Here is a 22,871-nt window from a genome sequence, read left to right as displayed (position 1 = left end):
AGTAGCTGAACTGATTCCACACATTCACAAAAACGAAACAAAAAGAGCTGCAGAAACAAAAACGCAAAATGAATAGCAAAAACAGACCTCAGCGTAACACTCAAAACGGAAGTGTGGCACTCAAAACAGAGCATGTTCGGCTTCTGAAAAAAGTTCGCAATCCGGAACACTTACTTTGCAGTGTTTGGGTTCCAAGGTGTTTGAGAACCAAGGTACCACTGTGCTCCTAAAAGCTTGGCCACACTAACTGAAACACGCAAGGGTTTCTGCAATGCAGGAATATGCAGCTGTCCCACATGGGAATTGAACCTGCAACCCTGGCATTATCTGCACCATGCTCTAACCAACTGAGCCATTGTGAAAGGATGGAGCAGAGAGATCTTGACCTCTTGGACATCTGAGTGCCAGCACCCAAATACAATGAACACTCTGGGATCCTGTGTCCACATCCCATGCAGCTTCTTCAACGGGATGGCACTGTTGAAATCCTCACTTGGCCGTGAAGCTCACTGGGGTGACCTTGGGACAGTCATTGCCTCTTAGCCTAGCCTACCTCACAGGGTTGTTGTTGAAGATAACATGGGAGAACTGTGCCACCTTTTTGAGCTCCTTGCAAGAAAAGGTAAAGGTAAAGGGACCCCTGACCATTAGGTCTAGTCATGGCCGACTCTGGGGTTGCGGCGCTCATCTCGCTTTATTGGCCAAGGGAGCCGGCGTACAGCTTCTGGGTCATGTGGCCAGCATGACTAAGCCACTTCTGGCGAACCAGAGCAGCGCACGGAAACGCCGTTTACCTTCCCGCCGGAGCGGTTCCTATTTATCTACTTGCACTTTGATGTGCTTTCGAACTGCTAGGTTGGCAGGAGCTGGGACAGAGCAATGGGAGCTCACACGTGTCATGGGGATTCGAACTGCCGACCAGAGCAGCGCACGGAAACGCCGTTTACCTTCCCGCCGGAGCGGTTCCTATTTATCTACTTGCACTTTGATGTGCTTTCGAACTGCTAGGTTGGCAGGAGCAGGGACCGAGCAGTGGGAGCTCACCCCGTTGCGGGGATTCGAACCACCAACCTTCTGATCGGCAAGCCCTAGGCTCTGGTATAACCCACAGCGCCACATAAATGCAAGAGATAGCCAGCTCCCCTCCGCCTGTCCCAACAGAGGCAGTGAAAGGAGGGCAGAGGTGGTCCCCACCCTCTGCTGCTAGCAAGGGAAGGATGGGGGAAGAGCCAGGGCAGAGAGCACCCATCTGAGGAATGGGTGACCTTGGCAAGATGAGCTGCTGGGGTGGAGCATGGGTGCCCCTGCAGTAGAGTGTGCAAGGCACCCACCCAAAAACCGAGGGAGATAGGCAGCCATGTCTTTTGCCAGCTAGAGAAAACACACAGGTCACTTAGCTTTTAGATAATTCCACCCACCCAATATAGAATTATTTCAGTTTGCTTGTTGCTGTGAACTACCTTTAGAGGGCTGCATATCCTTGAAAGGTGGGTCACAAATACCTACCTAAACAAAGAGGCGCAAAGGACCCACGACAACCAATTCTGAGCTCATAGAATTGGGTTCTAGCGCAAGGGTCATCCAGACCACCCCCCCAGGAAATACTTATTTTCAGCTGGGGGGGGGGGGCAGTCCCTGCATTCGGCTGCCATGTTGCTATTCACATTTTCCCTCCTTGCTCTTCTGTGTGCCTTACCGACCTTTCTAAATGGCTTCGGCCCAGTATACCCGAAGAAGCGTCTCTGTCCCCATCATTCTGCCCGGACACTGAGGGCCTTCTGGTGGTTCCCTCCCTGCGAGAAGTGATGCTACAGGGGACCAGGCAGAGGGCCTTCTTGGTGGTGGCGCCCGCCCTGTGGAATGCCCTCCCGCTAGATGTCAAGGAAATAAACAACTACAGTGGTACCTCGGGTTAAGAACTTAATTCGTTCCAGAGGTCCGTTCTTAACAGGAAACTGTTCTTAACCTGAAGCACCACTTTAGCTAAGGGGGCCTCCTGCTGTTGCTGTGCCACTGCCGCGCCCTTTCTGTTCTCATCCTGAAGCAAAGTTCTTTACCCGAGGTACTATTTCTGGGTTAGCGGAGTCTGTAACCTGAAGCGTCTGTAACTTGAAGCGTATGTAACCCGAGGTACCACTGTATCTGACTTTTAGAAGACATCTGAAGGCAGCCCTGTTTAGGGAAGTTTTTAATGTTTGATTCTATTTTTAATATTCTGTTGGGAGCCGCCCAGAGTGGCTGGGGAAACCCAGCCAGATAGGTATCAATAAATTTATTATTATTATTATTATTATTATTATTATTATTATTATTATTATTATCATCATCATCATCATCATCCTCCCCCCACTGCCTGAGGGTTACACTTCATGCAACTAGATTTGAGTCCAGGAAAGAAGCTGCTTAAGTGTTTAGCAAGCAACACTTTAACTGCTGCAAAAGAGCAGCTTAGGGGCCTCTCTGAACGCTGTACCACTGTTTCCCTGTCCCGTAGAAGCTGCACAGCGCTTCCCAGGAAGACACTGACGATGAGCATGACTGAGCCAGACCCCAACGGAGGATGCAGAAGGAAAATCTTGAGTGGAACGAACGCCTTAAGCTGCTAAGAGAGGGGTGGGGGGGAGGAGAGGTCCGCCCCAGACCCTTCCCTGTGACGCTCCCAATTCCAAAGAGAGCCAAAGGGCTTCTGCTCAGCTTCTCAGGGGGTGGCTCTGGGAGGTTCTTCCGGGAAGCTTACCCCAAGGCTGCTTTCTAGAGCCGCCCCAGCGGAGCTCCTTATGGCTGCTGGTTTCAACCACCTCCCCCAAGGGCTTTTGAGATCCCTTCCTACACCCGAGCACCGCTGTGGTTGTGGGGTCAAGTATTTAAGGAAGCAATCCAGCGTGACCCTCTGCCACTGTGCTGGAGGGAAGCCCCTTCCCTCAAGGCTCCAACCACTAGGCTGTCCTGCTCTTCCAAAGACTCAAGAAGTCCTGGGAAGAAATCGGGAGATGCTTACGGCAAAGGAGAGGCTCTCTGGTGGCGCTGGAGAAAACCCAAGCCCCTCTTCTGCCTGGGCACTGAGGGAGGTCAATGCAGTTGCCACAAATGTAGGGGGCTGTGGCTCTGTGCTTTGACAGGAACAGCTGTGGCCTCGTCGCTGAGCACTGGCAACCCAGACAAAGCCCTCAGCTGTCCCTCGAGCACAAGCACCTCCCAAAGGAAGAGACTGTCCGAGGGAGAAGGGGGCAGCATTTGGGGCACGGTGGCCGTTCAGTGAGGATGGCTTGCAATGGAGCGGATTCGAGTGTCTTGCTGAGAAGCCAGAAGCAGCCCCATAAAGGAGTTTAGAAACTCCCCACGCCAGGTCCAAGGGGAGCCCTGAGACCTCCTTTGCCACAATGCCCTCTCTTGCGAGAAACGCGGAAGAGCTAACAATCTGCTTGCAGCTCCCAGAAAATCCACACAAATGCCACCGCCAAGGGGCTTCCTGTTCATGGGCACCTGGCACCCAAGACTTGGACTTCGTTTAGGGTGAGGCCCGGCGGCGCCAAGCCCAGGACGCCAGGCCCCCACCCCACTCTGAAAAACCCATTCCACACCCAGAATATGGGGAGGACCCTTCCCTGCCAGTGCCCACAAAATGGCAGGCAGAGGCTCCCCCCCCCCCGAATTCCTTTTGCTCAGAGAGAAATCCAGCTGGGAGAGATGAGGGACCCCCCCCCCAATTCTTGCCGCTTCCTAAAGCCACCCGTGTTGTCAAAAAGGTTGTTTTCTTTTTTTTTTAATCATTTTAAGAATAAAGATGCATATATATATATTCTGAAAAGGGTCCCATGCTATGACCCCCACATTTCCAGTCCGCTGATGCAGCTCTAACAGAACAGGGGCCTGCGCAGGGGTGGGTCTGGGGAGGCTGGCGCCGAGGTCCGTGGCAGAAAGCCCTCCACCGTCTCTGGCAAAGCTTCGTTCTTGCGGAAGATGAAGCGACAGCCGTCCTCCGCGTCCATGATTTCGTCCAGGCAGGACACGACGGGGTTGTGGTCCCTCAGCATCTGTGGGTAGCGAGCAGACGCCTGCTCGATCCGCAGGGACCGCCGCACGGGGGTCAAGAGCTTCAGGCTTGGCCTCGCACTCGGCTCCTTGGCTCTGGGAAGGGACAGAGGGCATGGAATCATAGAGCCCCCTCAGAACCACAAGGCGGCCAGCTGCCCTGGCCTGCTCCGCCATCTTTTCCTTCCTTTCCTGGTTGCCTCACCTCAGAAAGGATAGGGTAGAGTTGAAAAAGACAGAGCTAAGGCCCACCCCTTACCTGGGCAGCGATGCCACTTGAAGCTTGATTGCCGAAAGAGGCTGGCAAGCTGGTCCTTGCCCGTTGCTCTGCGCCTGCTCCTTGCCGGGAAGTCGGGGTTCAGCAGGGGTTGCTGTTGGGGGAGAAGAGAGTGAGAGAAGCCATTGAAGGAGAGGCAATAGCTGAAGAGGAAGAGCCCTGAGCTGGGCCTGCCTTTGCCCAGAGCAGCCTGGAGGGGCCTTGCTGGCAAGGGAAAGAACGGCAAACCCGCTTTGGTTTTGCAGAAACTGCTCCATGTCCCCATGCAGAAGACCATCCTGCTTCCAGGGGCAGGCAGTCGCCCAGAGAGCCCATTGCGACAGTTGGCAACCGACAGCAAGTGGGGCATCTTTCTTTCAAGCTGGCTCCAGAGGGTCCTGCCCATAGCTGTCAAGCGTCCCTTATTTGGCAGGAAAGTCCCTTATCTCAGCGCCGTGTCCCGCTGCTGTCCCTTATTGTTGATGTCCCTTAAATTTCCCAGGTTTCAAAGGAAGCAGCTCCTCTCCCTCCCTGCCTGCCGGCCAGGGAGGAGGGAGGCTCCAACTGTGTTGCTTGGCTGCGTTGCTCACCCAATAAGGAGTCTAAGAACGACTGGGGGGGTGGAGCTTGCATGCCTTGTGCCGATCAAATTGGCCACGTTGCCTGGGAACTCGCCTTTGCTCAGCGCTTCCCAGCGGAGAGGTGCCGGTGGTTTTCCTTGCTGCATCCCCTTTGCCGGGTTGCTGCACTGTGGGAACCACCGCTTGAGGCTTCGTTTGGCTGCTGGCTGGGCTTTCTGCCTTTGGCTCGGAGGGGCTCAGAAGTTGAACATACCTGTGCCCAGAAAATTCCTTATTTTGGCTGCTGGTCCCTTATTTTCGAGGCTGCTGGTCCCTTATTTTCAAATCTGTAAGTTGACAGCTATGGTCCTGCCCTGCTCCCGCCTCCTGCCTACCCAGCCATGCTGCCAGGGAGGCAACCCCAGCGCTCTCAGGCCCAACAAGATTCAAACGGTGCTGAGATTCTCCAGCGTTACCCCTCCCTGCCCGCTCCCATCCTTCCAGGTCCAAAGTTCTCTCCCTGCAGGGCTGCATTTGGACACGCAGAGTGAGCTACGGCGCATTAAGACACAAGAGAAACAAAATATAAACTGAACGTAGACTTATAAATGCAAAAATTGCAATCGGGTAAAAAGAAAAAAGGACACAGCCTTCTCGATGAGCAATGCTTAAAAAAACTGAAGAACAGGGAGCCGCCTCTGCTGAAGGAAAGCAGGGCATTAATCAAACAGTCCATGGCCACTTTGGGGATCGAGGACGGGGTCAAGAGATCCACTGTGTTGGATTTGGAGGTGCACAGTTCCTTGCAAATACTAGGCCCAACCTGGGACACACTCTTTCAGGGAATGGTCCTGAGCTCTAAGAAAGCTTTGGCAAGAAGCAAAGGAACATCGCTTCCTCGCAGGAAGGTTTTGACACAAGGGGGCCAGAAAATGGGAGCTTTGACTGGGACCCAAGAATGCTTAGCCCAATCCCATCTGGAAAAACCAGGAGCATTGCCTGCAGAACTGAGAGAGGGATGCAGGGCTTGCTTTGGGCATTGTCTGCAAAAGGCCGCCTGTGTATATTCCCAGATGCAGAGATACAACATTAACTTCCAATGAGGAAACTGAAAAAATCATTTTGTTTACAATTCGCTAGGCACTGGCCTTAAAGCAGCAGTAAGGTACAGTCATACTTGTTACGTTCGGTTCAGGTTATGCTCTTTCAGGATACGTCCCGCGGTGACCCGGAAGTAACGGAACGGGTTACTTCCAGGTTTTGCCGCTGGCGCATGTGCAGATGCTCAAAATGCTGTCATGTGCATGCGCAGAAGCGGCGAATCGCGACCAGCGCAGACACAGGTTGTGTTCTGCTCAGGTTGCAAATGGGGCTCTGGAACGGATCCTGTTCGCAACCAAAGGTACCACTGTGTTCTACGCAGGGGAGGAGACGCTGCCCTCTCTTCACTCTTTCGTGTGTGTCGTTTTTTTTGGGGGGGGGCACAGAGTTTGGCTGGCAGGCCCGAAGCCCAGCCCAGCCAGCGATGATGGCTATGCTCTGTCCTCCACAGCTGGAGGCAGCAGTGCTTCTGAATTTCAGCAGCTGGAAACCACAGGAGGGGAGAGGGTTCTTGGATTTGAATCCTGCTTGCGGGTTCCCAAAGGCATCTGGCTGGCCACTGTGAAAAGAGGATGCTGGGACCAGATGGGGCCTTGGCCTGATCCATTGCTTACCCCAGGCTTGACTGGAACACTTCAGAGTGTCAACAAGGGCATCTCTCAACTCTCGTAGTGGCTGGAATGAGAGCAAAAGGAAGTCCATCACTGAGTGACCAGAGCAGGCTGTTGCGTTCCCAAAGTAAGGAAGGATTGGACTCTGATTAATAAAATACACACCAGGCTTGACCAGCAAGACTCTGGGAAGAAGTGCCAATAATAATTCCATCCACCCCCTGGCCCAGGTCGTTTTATTAACCAAAGAACCCTTTACACAATGTTCGTAAGAACCAATCAGATTTCCTTGAGCATTTCAAAAAATCCCACGTGGGGACAAAGTTAAAGTTAAAACTACAAAGAGCTAATTTGAGCATGCATACATTCTGGGGTAAATAAAACAGGACTAAAGGAGGAATGCATTCAGCAACCCTGGAGGTCATAAACAAGCAGTAAACAGGAGAGGAAGGATGGCAAGGAAAGATTAGGCATCTTTATCACTTTATCCTACCTAAAGGTAAAGGGACCCCTGACCATTAGGTCCAGTTGTGACCGACTCTGGGGTTGTGGCGCTCATCTCGCTTTATTAGCCGAGGGAGCCGGCGTACAGCTTCCGGATCATGTGGCTAGCATGACTAAGCCCCTTCTGGCGAACCAGAGCAGCGCATGGAAACGCCATTTACCTTCCCTCCGGAGTGGTACCTATTTATCTACTTGCACTTTGATGTGCTTTCGAACTGCTAGGTGGGCAGGATCAGGGACCGAACAACGGGAGCTCACCCCGTGGCAGGGATTCGAACCCCCGACCTTCTGATAGGCAAGCCCAAGAGGCTGTGGTTTAACCCACAGCGCCACCTGCGTCTACCTAAAGATTAACAAAAGCTACATCAAAGTAACCCACTATCTTTATGGCTCAGGATGCCTGGTGAAGCAACCAGTCTGTGTTTTAGAATGCTTTACGTGCCTGTCAGGCGTAGAAAATGGACAATAGAGAAGATGGGCAGAGATGCAGAGGCTTATGGGATTTGATCAGAAACTATTGTCAATGACTCAAACCCTCTCAACGCAATGCCTTCATCGCTGACACAATGGCTTGCTTCATTTTTCATAATTCCTCAGAGCAATCCCACCTGACCCCCACATCAGGCCTCAGAGTGCTGCCTGCAGGATTTCTCAGAATCATAGAGTTGCAAGGGCCCCCAAGGAGTCATCTAGTCCAACCCCCTGCAATGCAGGAATCCCAGCTAAATGATCCTCCACCTCCGCTAAAAATACCGTATTTTTCACTCTATAAGACGCACCAGACCACAAGACGCACCTAGTTTTTGGAGGAGGAAAACAAGAAAAAATATATTCTGAATCTCAGAAGCCAGAACAGCAAGAGGGATCGCTGTGCAGTGAAAGCAGCAATCCCTCTTGCTGTTCTGGCTTCTGGGATAGCTGCACAGCCTGCATTCACTCCATAAGACGCACACACATTTCCCCTTACTTTTTAGGAGGGAAAAAGTGAGTCTTACAGAGGAAAAAATACGGTATATCCCAGGGGTCTGCAACCTTTAAGACAAAAAGAGCCACTTGGACCCGTTTCCAAAGAAAAAAAACTGGGAGCCGCAAAACTCGTCATTATAAAAATAACTTTTTTGTCACTTTTTTATTATTTCTTTGTTTGACCCCTCAGAATTACTCCTCCTCATAGAAATAAAAGTTAAATTGACAAGTTACCTTTTTTCGTGTGTGTGTTCTTCACTCCCCTTCAAAACAGTGACCAGCGTACATGCCCCTTACAATGTAGTGGGCAGGCGGGCAGGAAGGTGAAGTCGGGACGGTGCGTGACTAACGCACGCACCGCCCCCATGCGACGTCACAGCCAGTACAGCGCCCGCCACAGTGGGGAGTGTCGGGGCGCACAATGCGCCTCCTCCCCTCGCTAGTATCTGCCCCGGAGCTGCGGCAAAGGTGTAAAAGAGCCACATGCGGCCCCGGAGCCGCAGATTGCCGACCCCTGGTATATCCACTTGCCTTTCGAGGGAGCAGGTTTCATGCACAAACATCCTTTTGCTACAGTTGTTTGGGGGGCAGGGGGAGAGACGCACATGGTGGGGGCACAGAGCTGGCGGCCCCTGCAAGGGAGATTACACAGGACTGGCTGCTTAACAGCTCCACCCCAGGACGGATGGTCCTTTATAGCAGAGGTGGGGGGACCACAGCCAATTTCAACCTCCTCCCCTGCCTGTGGGCACACAGGTCTTCCAGCAGCCCCCAGAGAATCATAGACTTGTAGGGACATCCAAGGGTCATCTAGGAAAGCCCAGCCCCCGTGATCTGATGTGAACAAGAGCCCACAGCAAGAAATGGCTCCTTACTGGGCGTGCGCCCCACGTTCTGGGGGCACCTCTTGATGCTTCGAGCATTCTCGGCCCAGGTGGGATGGGCAAAGGCACCCCGCTTTGGGGTTCAGGAAGCTCAAGGCCAGACAGTTAGGGAGGCAGGAGGCTGGCATAGGGCTTTTCCTTTGTCGGGGAGCCCTGCACCTCCCCACCCCTCCTGGCATGTCCTTGCTAGGGGAAAAGCTCCTTTGGGCCTCCATGGGTCTGACCATTTTGAACCCTGGCCTCCCAGGTGCTGGCCCAGCACTCTAACCACTACACCACACTGCCTCTGCCTCTGTGCCGCAGACACAGCGGACGAGAGGCCGAGAGTGAGGAGATTCCACCCACCACAGCTCCAGCGCAAGCAGCAGCACGGTACAGCCCGGCTGCATCCAACGGGCCTTGGCGGGCCAACAGCTTCGCCTTGCAGGCCCAGAACCGGGCAAACTTCTCTGCCTCTGGGATGCGGGACAGCATGGCCAGGAGCTCTTCCGAAGGAACCCCCTGGAGGGAAACAGAACGGAGTCAGAAGGAGGCCGGCAGATGAGGAACACTTTGGGCTCGCTCTGTAGGCAGACTGTTTCCACTGGGCAGTGCTAGCCCAACCTTAAGGGTGTGCTTGTGCAAAATTGGTTTTTGTTTTCCTTTTGCCCCGGTGCTTGAGGATAGAACCTGCAGATGGCAAAGTCGCTGGCACCAAAGACAGAAAACTGGGCGGGCATTCCTGTACCTCCAGACATTACAGAGCCTGCCAAGAAAATGAGGCGTAAAAAACCCAGTCCCTCTTGACCCTGGAGACGTATATTTTAGGACCCTCCGTATTTCTGTAATTTTGAGTTCTTTTAAATTGTTTTTTTTTGTTTTGTTTTTGGTGTAATTTTGTGTTTTAATTGTTACCTGCCTCTTGAACCTTAAGTCACCCGACCTCCCTTTAAAAACCTCCAGTGAAGGAGTCAGCCACTTTCCAAGATGGTCTGTTCCACTGTCAAACAGCTCTAATAATAATAAATGCACATGGGTCCTGAATTCTGACTTCCCCATAGAAAATGGGCTTGAACTCGCTGCCCGTCAGGCCTGACATTCCCCGCTTTGGTCTGCAAAGCGTCAGGGAGTTCCACAGGCTCAATTCAGATCCGCCCCCCCCCCCCGATCTAAATGATTTAGGGAACTTTCCCTTTGATGTTGGACAACGGGCATTTCTGAAAACATCTCTGTTTCAACTGACTCTTGGACTGCCCAGTTTGTTTCTTGAGAGTTACAACGCAATGGGCCAAGGGCCACAAACAGTAAAAACCTGATTGACTTCCTTATTTCATTTATATCCTGCTTAATTGTGGAAAAACTCTGCTCCCGGCAGGTTGGGGGGGGGGGGAAAGGATAGTTTCAAAGGAAAGAAAAACAATATTGAGGCTGCCTTGGTGCGGCATGGCAGCTTTTTCTCCCTGCTTTTATCATTCCTTGTGGATTTTAATGATTGCGTGTTTTATTTTGTAAACAGTTCTGCTTTTAAGCCACACAGTGAATATTTATTGATCAGTCTAACCCAGTGTTTTTCAACCACTGTTCCGAGGCACACTAGTGTGCCGCGAGATGTTGCCTGGTGTGCCGTGGGAAAAATTGAAAAAGTCGAAAGATTTTTTTAAAAAAAAATATTTCAAATTTTCGCCCACTAGGCGGGCGCCGGACTGTGTCCTGGGTATGGGGGTGGGGTGGGGTTTTTGACCCCACCCTCGGCCAGCAGGGGCGCCGATTGGCGCTCCTCAGGGGGACACCCTCCACTTTTCTGACTCCAGCCTGGACCTATCACAGGAGGACATCATCTCCCGACTTCCTTCCCGCCCGAGCACAGTGTGCGCAGCAGCGGAGAGAAGACGACGTTGCGACTCGAGTCACCAGGAGGACCGGAGAAGTTGTCATTTTATTTCTCCTCAGTCTCCACTGAATGCCTTGACTGGGTTAGGGACCCTTATAGCTCAGCATCAGTTGGTGGAAAGGACATGACTTTACAGGAGCAGGAGGAACTAACTGAACTGAGACAAAATCGTGGTTTCAAGCTAAGATTTGCTGATCTACCTTTGGACAGTTTTTGGTTGGATACTGCCAAGGAGTTCCCCCTTCTGGCAAACAAAGCTATTTTGACATTGCTCCCGTTTTCCACTACATATCTGTGTGAGATGAGCTTTTCAAGCATGATTGCTATAAAAACTAAATACAGAGAGAGACTGAGAGCTGTTGACAAAGAGCTACGTGTGTGTCTTTCTTCGATTCCAGCCAAAATATCAGCTTTGTGTTCAGCCAAACAGGCCCAGGTTGCGCACTGAATAAAGTATTTTATAATTTTTCATATTTCTGTTTACTTACTATTTCATAATAAAGTAATTATAAAATACTTTCTTTGTGTTTATTTGATTCCTATTCAAGAGAATTACTTTATATATAGTCAATATAGGCACAGAGTTAAACTTTTTAACATTTTCTAATGGTGGTGTGCCTCGTGATTTTTTTCATGAAACAAGTGTGCCTTTTGCCCAAAAAAGGTTGAAAAACACTGATCTAACCAACCAGGCCTGCACTTTCTGCCCCATCGAAGGATGAAGCTTCCGGGCAACTTTCCAGACTAGATGGAAGACCCAAAGCTCACCTCGTCTGCCAACTTCATGCACTCTGCCAAGGTGCTGGCGATTTGCTGTGCCACCTTTTGCTGCTCCATCTCTTCCTCCATGCAGTCCCAGAAGGAGCGGTCCAGGGCCTCCTTCTCCTTGGGCGGGGGCCGCCTTTTAACGGGGAAGGTCATCGGGGGCCGCTTGTATTGTTTCCCCTTGGATGCCAACCACTCCTCTAGCTGCTTCCTAAGGGAGAGCAAGGAGAGGTCAGACGACGTCAGAACCGAAGACAGGCCGGCCGGATCAGCCGCCACTTTCATTTCACTTTTAATTTGTCCACCGCCTTTCTGTATTGCTACAAACGAGGCGGTTTGCAAGCTGAAGGAGCAACAAGACAGACAGCAGAGATCACACGCCTAAACACAATCTGACCCAATACAAAAATGCCAGAACAACATATCTAATGAAGACATATTCAATAAGGCATTAAAATATAACAGTACAGTGGTACCTTGGGTTAAGTACTTAATTCGTTCCGGAGGTCTGTTCTTAACCTGAAACTGTTCTTAACCTGAAGCACCACTTTAGCTAATGGGGCCTCCCACTGCCGCCGCACGATTTCTGTTCTCATCCTGAAGCAAAGTTCTTAACCTGAAGCACTATTTCTGGGTTAGCAGAGTCTGTAACCTGAAGCGTATGTAACCTGAAGCGTATGTAACCCGAGGTACCACTGTAAACAGTAAAATTAAATGCCAGCAGATAATAATTAAATAGTTCACACTTAACAATAAAGAATTGCAAAAGTATAATCAGTAAAAGCGGCAGCAATTTACAATGCATAAAATCCCACAAAACATACCAAACCACGTAAAAGGATCAAATTGAGAAACGAGGAGACACAACTTATGAATTTTTTTTATATATATAAATTTATCCCTTCTCTCTTCCCAGCTGCTGCTTCTGCTCTCAAAGTCATGGTCTCCTAGAGCTGAAGGGTGGGGTAAGGCAGCTGGAAAAAGCCCTCTCCCCCTCCATGAATTTGTCTAATCCTCTTTCAAAGCTGTCTGAGTTGGTGTCCCTCACTACCACTGTTGACGCAACTCCCAGGCTACAGTGAAAAGCCTGGTCTTGATCAGAGCCTCTGTGGCTTTGTGGGCAATAGGACGGCCAAGGACAGGGGTCAGGAAACTTTTTCAGCAGGGGGCCAGTCCACTGTCCCTCCGACCTTGTGGGGGGCCGGACTATATTTTGAAGGGGGGGGGGAATTCCTATGCCCCACAAATAACCCAGAGATGCATTTTAAATAAAAGCACACATTCTACTCATGTAAAAACACCAGGCAGGCCCCACAAATAACCCAGAGATGCATTTTAAATAAAAGGACACATTCGACTCATGTAAAAACATGCAGATTCCTGGACCGTCCGCAGGCTGGAATAAGAAGGCGATTGAGCCGGATCCAGCCCCCTGGGCCTTAGTTTGCTTACCCATGGCCAAGAACAGGGGTCAGCAATCTTTTTCAGCAGGGGGCCGGTCCACTGTCCCTCAGACTATGTGGTGGGCCGGACTCTATTTTGAAAAATAATAATGAACGAATTCCTATGCCCCGCAAACAACCCAGAGATGCATTTTAATTAAAAGGACACATTCTACTCTTGTAAAAACACACTGATTCCCGGACCGTCCGCGGGCTGGATTTAGAAGGCAATTGGGCCGCATCCGCCCCCCTGGCCTTAGTTTGCCTACCCATGGCCAAGGAGGTCCAATTAATAGTTAGAGGCCAGAGCAAAATTGGGGTCATCTATGACCCCTTGCAGGCCTATCACTTTTCTTCTTCCTTGTTCCTCCTTTGTTTGGGGTTGCTTTCTACATGCCTTCAGTATTCATAGAACTGCAGAGCTGGAGGGGACACAAAGGGCCATCTAGCCTGACCCGCCACAATGCAGGAATCACAGCTCATCATTCCCATGAGGGTGGCTCCTCATGCACACAAAGTAACACATGGAAACGATGTCCCAAGTGTGGAAGGTCTATCTGCAAGCAGATTCGCCCACAAGGAGGCACATTAGTGTGCCTTTTCCGCACTGTAATCTTGAATCTCCTATTAGTCCATCAGCAGAACCTGGTGGAGATATTGAGCACCTCGGCTGAATAAAGATCTAGGGGTTCCTCTGCACATTAAAACACACAGGTGCATGAGGGATAGAGGCAGCAGTTTGGCCGTGCGCTGGCCCACCCTTGAGGGACACGCCTAGACCCCATTCCCCACACAGGAAAGACAGACAGATGGAACATGATAGTGGCATCAGTCCAGTCCTATGGAACTCTCTGCCACTAGAGATTCAGCGGGCAACCTCTGTGCCAAACTTTAAATGCCTGCCTGTGCAGACAATTAAGAATACACCATCCCACAATGGTTAATCAATGTGTGTTCTAAACTTCTTTATACAGTTGCACCTTGGAACTTGAACAGAATCTGTTCCGGAAGTCGGTTCGACTGCCAAAACCAAATCGCGGCTTCTGATTGGCTGCAGGAAGTTCCTGCAGCCAATCGGAAGCCGCGGAAGCCCCGTCAGATGTTCGGGTTCTGAAATAACGTTTGCAAACCGGAACAATCACTTCTGGGTTTGCGGCGTTCGGGAAGCAAAACATCCAAGTTCCAGGGCCTTTGGGATCCAAAGTACAACTGTACAGTTTTATGGCATAGTTTTATGCATTTATTGCTGTACGCTGCTCTGATGTTTTTCGTTTTCCTTCCTCCTCCTGTGATGAGGCTGCATTTTAATATTTTAATGTTTCAATATTTTAATGTTGTATTTTAATCTTGTTTTTAAGTTGTATTCATTCAGCTTGTTTTTATTATTGCTTGTTAGCCGCCCTGAGCCCGGCCTTGGCTGGGGAGGGCGGGGTATAAGTAAAAATTATTATTATTATTATTATTAATTTCTATAAATGAATAATTGAAGTGGGTGCAATAGCCACACGGGCACCTACTTCTCTGATCTGTTGTGAACAAGAGCCCAAACATTCTAGGGGCAAACCCAAGAAGGGGCACTTTATCAGCCCAGACCCCCACAATGCACCCTTGCTAGTCGCTGCTCAGAGCAGCCTCAGCCCAGATGGAATGAGTGAATGCAGCCCGCTCTGAGTTCAACTTGCCTCCGATCCCGAGTGCCTGGGGTCTTGGGCTCTTGGCCTGTCTCCCTCGCCGGCTGCTTTTCTCTGGGTGTGCCTCTACCGCGTCCTCCAGAACCCTGCTCCGAGGCTCTGTGCCTGGATTGTGGCTCGGGAGTCCTGGGCGCTTGCTTGAACTTCTTGCTGCCCGCGTTCCTCCCTGCTGGGCTTCTGTTCTGCTTGGCGCCACCAGGCGCCGCTGAACGACATCTCTCCGGAGTGGCCTTCCGTTTCCTCTGCAAAGCCCCGTGGCGACCGGGCAGCGGTCTCTCCTGCAGAGCACCAGCCTGCGGCCTGGACCGACCCCTCTGAAGGATGCCCAGGGATGAGGATGACACTGTTCCTTCCCTCCCAGCCAGAGACCCTCCAGGGACAGGCGGACCAGCGGCCTGTGGAATCACCACAGGCTGCTTTATTAATCTGGGATTTTGGCTTCGGACTCCTGGCCTAGAAACAGCTGAGGGCCGTCCACGGGGTGGTGAAGTCCGCACCACTGAGATGCTGTGGACTTGCCTCTGAGGACCCCCGAAGGGTGCTCTGGGCTTAACCTGTGCCGCAGCAGCCCTGTGGTTTTTCGAAAGGGTGCCGTTCCCCACAGCTTGCTTGCCGTTCTTCACGGGCGGTTTTGAGCCAGCTTGGGATTTCGCTTGGAGGCTGAAGCGAGACATCTCTCTCTTCTGAGGCTGCCGAACATGATTCAGCCCGGAGTTCTCTTTATCCCGCTCTAAACTGCTTGAGTCTGAAAGGACTTTTGACGTCCTGGATGCTGTGGCCAATTCCTGCTTTCCAAGTTCTCTCGTCCTGCTTAAGCGATGTCCAGCGGATGAGCTCCCCCTGACCAGCTTCTCAGGGTGTTTTCTAGCAGGGGGCTTTGAGGGGAGAGGAAGTATGGGCCCCCACTTCCTTGGAAGTTGTGTGGGTGCATTGTTTGGCTCCCGATGCACGAGAGCCCTGGAAGGCTTATCTGGAAGGACTTTGCTAGCAGGTCCCGACCCCTTTGCCTCCCTGGTCGATGCACTTTTGGCTGTGCTTGGGGCAACGTTTTTCCGGGATCCGACAGTCTGGAAATGGAGAAAATAATACGGTGAAATTATTTGAGAAACTCTTTAAATCAATTTTTCACAAATAGAGCTTTCAGGGCATTTTATATAAAACAGAATTAGAAAAATAGTACAAGCCTTTGAACAAACAAAAAAATTCAATTGCCTTTAGTGCCTTTGTTCCCATCCTGTGGAACTCTCTGCCACTAGATTCAGCTTCTGTGCCAACTTTTAAGCACCTGCTGAAAAGCATTCTATTCCGTCAGACCTATGCAGGCAACTAAGAATGAATTCTTCCACAATGGTTAACTGATGTCCAATTTTAACTTTCTTATGCTTTTATTGTTTTTATTGCTGCAAAGCACACACACACACAGAGTATACAGTGGTACCTCGGTTCTCAAAAGTCTCCGTTGTCAAACGTTTCGGAACCCGAACACCGAAAACCCAGAAGTAAACGCTTCCGTTTTTTAATGCACCTCGGAAGTCGAATGGCTTCTGCTCTGTGTTTTTCAATTTTCTTAATTGCATTTGCAGCCAGCCCTTTGCATCTTAGTTTTTGAACGTTTCGGAATTCAAACGGTCTTCCAGAATGGATTACGTTCGAGAACCAAGGTACCACTGTATATATTTATGATTTAGCAGTATACATCTATTTTTATAGATAAATAAAAATAATAATAGCATGGAGACCTTGGACAATTTCATCTGATGCTCTGCAAGTGCCTCTTAATCTGGTCCTGTGAACCCAGCAAAGCAGGCAGCCTTTCCTGCCACTATTCAGATCTCAACTTAGCTTGAAAAGTGCCATGTCTGTTCAGCTATTTTGAAGGAGTTTTTAAAAATATATATATAATGAACTCTATGGACAGATTTGCTTTAACAGAACATTGTGACATAATCAAGGGATAGCTTAATGCCCACGCAATCATCGCATGAGGACAATTTTAGTGAGAAATCTTAGAGAAATACCTTTAAGCTGAGTAAGTCAATGTATAGAAAGACAGGAGCATTTGGGGAAAGAGTTTTTAGACAGCAGAGAAAAGGGTGGGGGGAAGGAAGGATGAGAAATATTGCACTTTCACATAAAAACAACAGTGAATCTGACATGTTACTTGTTTGAATTTGGGGAAACTAAAAGCATGTGCCTGTTGTCTTTGTCCATGGTGTTTTCTTGGCAGGGATACTGGAGTGGCTTGCCGGTAGAGTTAAAGCTATGGTTTTCCCAGTAGTGATGTATGGAAGTGAGAGCTAGACCATAAAGAAGGCTGATTGCCAGAGAATTGATGCTTTTGAATTGTGGTGCTGGAGGAGACTCTTGAGAGTCCCGTGGACTGCAAGAAGATCAAACCTCTCCATTCTGAAGGAAATCAGCCCTGAGTGCTCCCTGGAAGGACAGATCCTGAAGCTGAGGCTCCAATACTTTGGCCACCTCATGAGAAGAGAAGACTCCCTGGAAAAGACCCTGATGTTGGGAAAGATGGAGGAGAAGGGGACGACAGAGGACGAGATGGTTGGACAGTGTTCTGGAAGCTACCAGCATGAGTCTGACCAAACTGCGGGAGGCAGTGGAAGACAGGAGTGCCTGGTGTGCTCTGGTCCATGGGGTCACGAAGAGTCGGACACGACTAAACGACTAAACGACAACAACAACAAAAGCATGTGCAGAGTGCCTTGCAGAAAACATGGTCTGAGAATGCATTAAGTGCATGAGATCTTTGGGGGAGGCTTTTTTCCACCCCACCACCCTCACGCGCATGCTTCAGGATGTGGGAGAGGGCCATTGGAACTCCCTCCCTAATGACTCTAGATTACCTTCCTCCTTGCTTTCCTTCTGCCAGCAGGTGAAGACTGTTTTATTCTGACAGGCCTGTAGGACCTGACTGGTTTTTTTTAAAAGAAAGAGCTTTAAATAGGGTTGTGCAGTTTTTTATTACAGTATCTGTATTTTAATAGAATTAAAATACAGTGGTACCTCGGGATGTGAACGGGATCCGTCCAGAGCCCCGTTCGCATCCTGCATAGAATGTGTGTGATGTCATTTTGAGCGTCTGCGCATGCGCAAGCAGTGAAACCCGGAAGTAACGCACTTCGTTACTTCTGGGTTGCCGCGGAGCGCAACCTGAAAGCACTCAACCTGAAGCACATTCAACCTGAGGTATGACTGTAATATAAAGAACAAATCCAGTTGAATTTACCTACTTTTAAACTTTTTTAAAAAAATGTTTTTAGCATCCTGTATTTTGTCTGTGTTGTTTCAATTTGTGCAAGCCACCTTGAGTGCCATTCTGGGGAAACAGTGCGATGTAAACAAATATAGAGATAATTCAGTAACGGTCACCAAATTTGTACGGCTCCAGAGAAGAGAAAGAATGAGGATGACACGCTATATACCGTATTTTTTGCTCTATAAGACTCACTTTTTCCCTCCTAAAAAGGAAGGGGAAATGTGTGTGCATCTTATGGAGTGAATGCAGGCTGCGCAGCTATCCCAGAAGCCAGAACAGCAAGAGGGATTGCTGCTTTCACTGCGTAGCGATCCCTCTTGCTGTTCTGGCTTCTGAGATTCAGAATATTTTTTTTCTTGTTTTCCTCCTCCAAAAACTAGGTGCGTCTTGTGGTCTGGTGCGTCTTATAGAGCGAAAAATACGGTATTTGTCGGAACTGGAGACCAGAGGATGCCTCCCTTCTTCCTGTGACAGGAGGTTTGAACAGCAAGGTTTTCCTCCAACACAAGTTGCCACCTTCTGAGTGGTCTTGGGCTCCACTGCCAAGAGAGCTTGCCAGCTCACACCAGCTATTGTGAGGAAAAGAGAGATTACCCTGGTAAAAGGGACTGGATCTAAATCCCAAGCACGGGTGGCCCCCAGAAGGATCCAGAATCTCAGACACTCTTCATGTCATTGGTCAGAATATACATTTATTATTCATTTATTGCACTTATATTCCACTTTTTCCTCCAAGGAGCTCAAAGTGGTGTACATGGTTCTCCTTCAATTAACCTGAGAGGCAGTGACCGCCCTGGGTCACCCAGGGAGCTTGGTGGCCAACTGATTTGAACCCTGGTCTCCTGGATCCCAGTCCAGCAATCTAACCACTACACCACTCTGGCTCTCTAGATACAGAGGCTCACTGGATCTTGTCTACTTACAGGTTGTGCTTTGGAGGGAGCTGGGTTCTTCTGCCTGCTGTTGTCCTTCAAGTACGGCCTGTGCAGCATAAGGAAAAGTTTGAAAATAGTTTACTTTCTTTAAAAATCCCCCCCCCCCCGTTTTACAATTTAAAGGACTCGTTTTTGCATTCTTAACATATCAATGACTTCATTTCTTCTCTTCCCATGGTTCATTTTACATATAATAAATCCCTGCATATTTTACAGAAACTATGCCAGTCAGTATCCCATTATTACATCCATCAAAACTTATTTACACTGTTGAATTTATCTTAATGCTTCCAGCGTTTTCAGCTGTACAGTTATTTCCCACATATTCAATAAACGTTTTCCAATCTTCTCTAAACATATGTTCTTCTGGTTCTCTTATTTTATATGTTAAGTCTGCAAGCTGCGCATATTCTGTCAACTTAAGTTTCCATTCTTCTTGGGTTGGGACCTCACTTGTTTTCCATTTCGCAGCTAACAAAACACGGGCCACCATAAATATTTATTACATAAATAACCTTTTCTGAAACCTGGGAATTTCAGTCTAAATTCTCCCCAACAGGAAGGACTTTGGTTTTTTGGGGAAAGTAAACATTTTTTTTTTCAATTCATCATGGATCATTGCCCAATACTCTTTTACCCTTTTACACCACATATGGACGAACGTTCCCTCTATCTTCCCTCTACTTTCAAGGGATAAAAAATGTGACCAAGATTGCAATTCATGCACACTTGGGATAGCTCAGTTGTCTAAAGTGTTATTGGCCGAGGGAGCCGGCGTACAGCTTCCGGGTCATGTGGCCACCAAGACTAAGCCGCTTCTGGAGAACCAGAGCAGCGCACGGAAACGCTGTTTACCTTCCCGCCAGAGCAGTACCTATTTGTCTACTTGCACTTTGACGTGCTTTCAAACTGCTAGGTTGGCAGGAGCAGGGACAGAGCAACGGGAGCTCACCCCGTCGCGAGGATTCGAACCGCTGACCTTCTGATCGGCAAGCCCTAGGCTCTGTGGTTTAGACCACAGCGCCACCCGCGTCCCAAAAACTTATGTATACCACCTTGAACTCCTTGGAGAGAAAGGTAGGATATAAATGTAACAAATGAATGAGGGTTGTGAGCCCAGGAAGTGCAACTGGGCAGGATGAAGCCCACCCCTTTTCTCACGCCAGCAGGCCTTCACCATCCTCAAGGGGTCCTGGTCTGTTTCTGGGGTCAACCCCAGGGGCTGATTTGGGTGTGGCTGGTGCACAATGCCCAAAGGACAGAGTGGCACTGAGAGCCTGTTTGGTTGCAAGGGAGAAGAATGAGAACCTTTGACAGAAGCCTGCACCCCACTTGCATGTTTCCAGCTGGCCCACTGAGGCAGGCAGGGGTTCGCAGCCCCATCAGAGCTCCTTCTTCCTCCAACTGCCACCTCAGGCTGCCTCAATGGAGAGCCAAGAGGAAGCAGGAGCATAGCTGTCAACCTTCCCTTTTTTGAGCGAAATTCCCTTATTCCAGCGCTGTTTCCCGCTGCTATTCCAGATTGTTAGATATCCCATAGACTGTTCCCGGGACAGGTGAGGCTGCTGATCCCTTATTTTCGAGGCTGCTGATTCCTTATTTTCAAATCTGAAAGTTGACAGCTATGAGCAGGAGGTTCTCTTATTGCACTAGGTTTACAGGAGGGCCTGATCCAGGGAGCAACTCCTTGCCATTAAACTGTGCCACCTTGGTGCCTGCATTCTGAGTTTTCCTCTTCCCTCCTTGTCCCTTTCCCCTTGCATGCCATGTGATGATGATGATGATTGATTGTAAAGTTGCGGGTAGATGAGGGACTTTCTTGTTTTGATGCTATGTAAGCAACTCCGAAAGGGACGCTGGTGGCGCTGTGGGTTAAACCGCAGAGCCTAGGACTTGCTGATCAGAAGGTCGGCGGTTCGAATCCCCGCGACGGGGTGAGCTCCCGTTGCTCAGTCCCTGCTCCTGCCAACCTAGCAGTTCGAAAGCACCTCAAAGTGCAAGTAGATAAATAGGTACCGCTCCGGCGGGAAGGTAAACGGCGTTTCCGTGCGCTGCTCTGGTTCGCCAGAAGCGGCTTAGTCATGCTGGCCACATGACCCGGAAGCTATACGCTGGCTCCCTCGGCCAATAAAGCGAGATGAGCGCCGCAACCCAGGAGTCAGTCACGACTGGACCTAATGAAGGCAGCCCTGTTTAGGGAAGGTTTTAATGTTTGATATATTACAGTATTTTAATGTTTTTTTGGAAGCCGCCCAGAGTGACTGGAGAAGCCCAGCCAGATGAGTGGGGTATAAATAATAAATTATTATTATTATTATTATGGTCAGGGGTCCCATTACCTTTAAGCAACTCCAAAAGCAAATCAAAAGCAAAGACTCACTTGGTGTTGGCGGGTCTCAGCCTTCCTTTGGCAGCTAAATATTCTTGCAGCTTCTGCCGCCGCTCCTCCACTGCTGCTGCTGCAGGAAAGAGAGAGAGAGAGACAGGAAAAGCCCTCAGAGGGTCGCAGTCAAACGGGCGCCCCTAATTCCCTGGAGACCCCCCCAAGCCCAGCCCCTCTGGAGAGTCAGCAGAGAAGTCCCCCCCAACGGCCGCTTCCCGAGCTTCCTTTCCTCCTGGACCCCCTTCCCCGTTCGCGCCTGCACTCTGCACATGCTCCGGAGACCCCTGCACCCTCACCGATCTCCTCTCTTCGTCCTCCTCCGCGCCGCAGCCCCGGCCCTCCCGAGCTCCCAGGCGCCTCCATGACAGCCGGCGGCCGCGGCATCGCCCTCGAGCAGCCGCTTCCCCGCAGCTCCCGTTCAAAGGGACCAATGGGCCGCGAGGGGCGGGGAGGAGCCTATCCAATTGGCCGGGGAGAGCGGAGTGGGCGGAGTCGGCGACGTTCTTTCAGAAAGGGAAAGGCCACTCCCCTGGCCGCGCCCCTCGCGCCTTAGCCACGCCCAGGGCCAACTCCCTCTTGCCACGCCCCCTTCTCCGCTCTCCTGCTGAGTTTTCCCACGTGCAAAAGGCCCCGCCTCGATGATGGGGGCGGGGCTGCGCAGGGCTCCCCAGCCCCACTTTTTAAAGGGTGTCCAGCCCCTCCCCGTCCCCCCCCCCGCAAATCCTGTGCTCAAACAGGAGCGCCGGGACTGCAAGGGGTTTTGTCCTGGGTGGGGGGTGAAGGCAGCCCCTTGTCAATCATGGGATCACGTGATTCCTGCATTGCAGGCGGGAGGTTAGACTAGATCACCTCCTTGCAAATAGAAGGGGGAGGAAAGGAGGCAGTGAGAGAGTTTTCTTTCTTGGGCTCCATGATCACTGCAGATGGTGACAGCAGTCACGGAATTAAAAGACGACTGCTCCTTGGGAGAAAAGCAATGACAAACCTATACAGCATCTTAAAAAGCAGAGACCTCACCTTGCCAACAAAGGTCCGTATAGTAAAAGCTATGATTTTCCCAGTAGTGATGTATGGAAGTGAGAGCTGGACCATAAAGAAGGCTGATCGCCAAAGAATTGATGCTTTTGAATTCTGGGGCTGGAGGAGACTCTTGAGAGTCCCATGGACTGTAAGAAGATCAGACCTATCCATTCTGAAGGAAATCAGCCCTGAGTGCTCACTGGAAGGACAGATCCTGAAGCTGAGGCTCCAATACTTTGGCCACCTCATGAGAAGAGAAGACTCCCTGGAAAAGACCCTGATGTTGGGAAAGATGGAGGGCACAAGGAGAAGGGGACGACAGAGGACGAGATGGTTGGACAGTGTTCTGGAAGCTACCAGCATGAGTCTGACCAAACTGCGGGAGGCAGTGGAAGACAGAAGTGCCTGGCGTGCTCTGGTCCATGGGGTCACAAAGAGTTGGACATGACTAAATGACTCAACAACAACAGATTAGATGACCCTGGGTGGTCCCTTCCCAGTCTATGATTCAGTGACGGGTGTCCCCGCCCACCTATCAAAGTTGGGCCCTAGGTAGAGATCTGGCAGCCCCCTTGCA

At 50.3% G+C, this 22,871-nt stretch overlaps 2 protein-coding genes and 1 long non-coding RNA gene across 3 annotated transcripts in view; 1 reads left to right on the top strand and 2 right to left on the bottom strand.

Annotated features, from left to right (window-relative positions):
* Positions 1-3,808, top strand: part of LOC310769766 (cytosolic purine 5'-nucleotidase-like) — a 44,985-nt gene extending 41,177 nt beyond the window's left edge. The window contains exon 18 of the mRNA XM_083629492.1: positions 2,495-3,808. Coding sequence (XP_083485618.1) covers positions 2,495-2,542 — 48 coding nt within the window. The 3' untranslated portion in view covers positions 2,543-3,808. The remainder of the gene's footprint in view (positions 1-2,494) is intronic.
* The window catches only part of LOC310769965, a 130,243-nt gene that overhangs the window by 43,315 nt on the left and 64,057 nt on the right, over positions 1-22,871 (bottom strand). The gene's annotated exons all lie outside the window — the stretch shown is intronic.
* CKAP2L (cytoskeleton associated protein 2 like) lies at positions 3,747-21,929 on the bottom strand. The gene is made up of 9 exons (XM_083629417.1): positions 21,571-21,929; positions 21,272-21,350; positions 18,880-18,937; positions 14,670-15,749; positions 11,553-11,756; positions 9,260-9,415; positions 6,564-6,624; positions 4,292-4,403; positions 3,747-4,128 (listed from the first exon to the last, which is right to left on the bottom strand). Exons 1-9 carry the CDS (start codon positions 21,656-21,658, stop codon positions 3,855-3,857), a joined length of 2,112 nt encoding a protein of 703 aa, XP_083485543.1. The 5' UTR covers positions 21,659-21,929; the 3' UTR covers positions 3,747-3,854.

This window comes from Podarcis filfolensis, assembly GCF_964270895.1.
Source record: "Podarcis filfolensis genome assembly, chromosome: 8".
Taxonomy (NCBI): domain Eukaryota; kingdom Metazoa; phylum Chordata; class Lepidosauria; order Squamata; family Lacertidae; genus Podarcis; species Podarcis filfolensis.
The sequence above is the reverse complement of the archived record's forward strand: the minus strand, read 5'-3'. Positions and strand labels throughout refer to the sequence as shown.

What these genes read in the sequence shown, in the direction of transcription:
- CKAP2L (XM_083629417.1), bottom strand. Translation starts at nt 21,658, where the DNA reads ATGCCGCGGCCGCCGGCTGTCATGGAGGCGCCTGGGAGCTCGGGAGGG. An exon ending in CTGAGACCCGCCAACACCAA is followed by an intron (nt 18,938 to 21,271) that starts GTGAGTCTTTGC and finishes TATGCTGCACAG; the next exon opens with GCCGTACTTGAAGGACAACA. An exon ending in GCATGAAGTTGGCAGACGAG is followed by an intron (nt 9,416 to 11,552) that starts GTGAGCTTTGGG and finishes GTTTCCCTCCAG; the next exon opens with GGGGTTCCTTCGGAAGAGCT.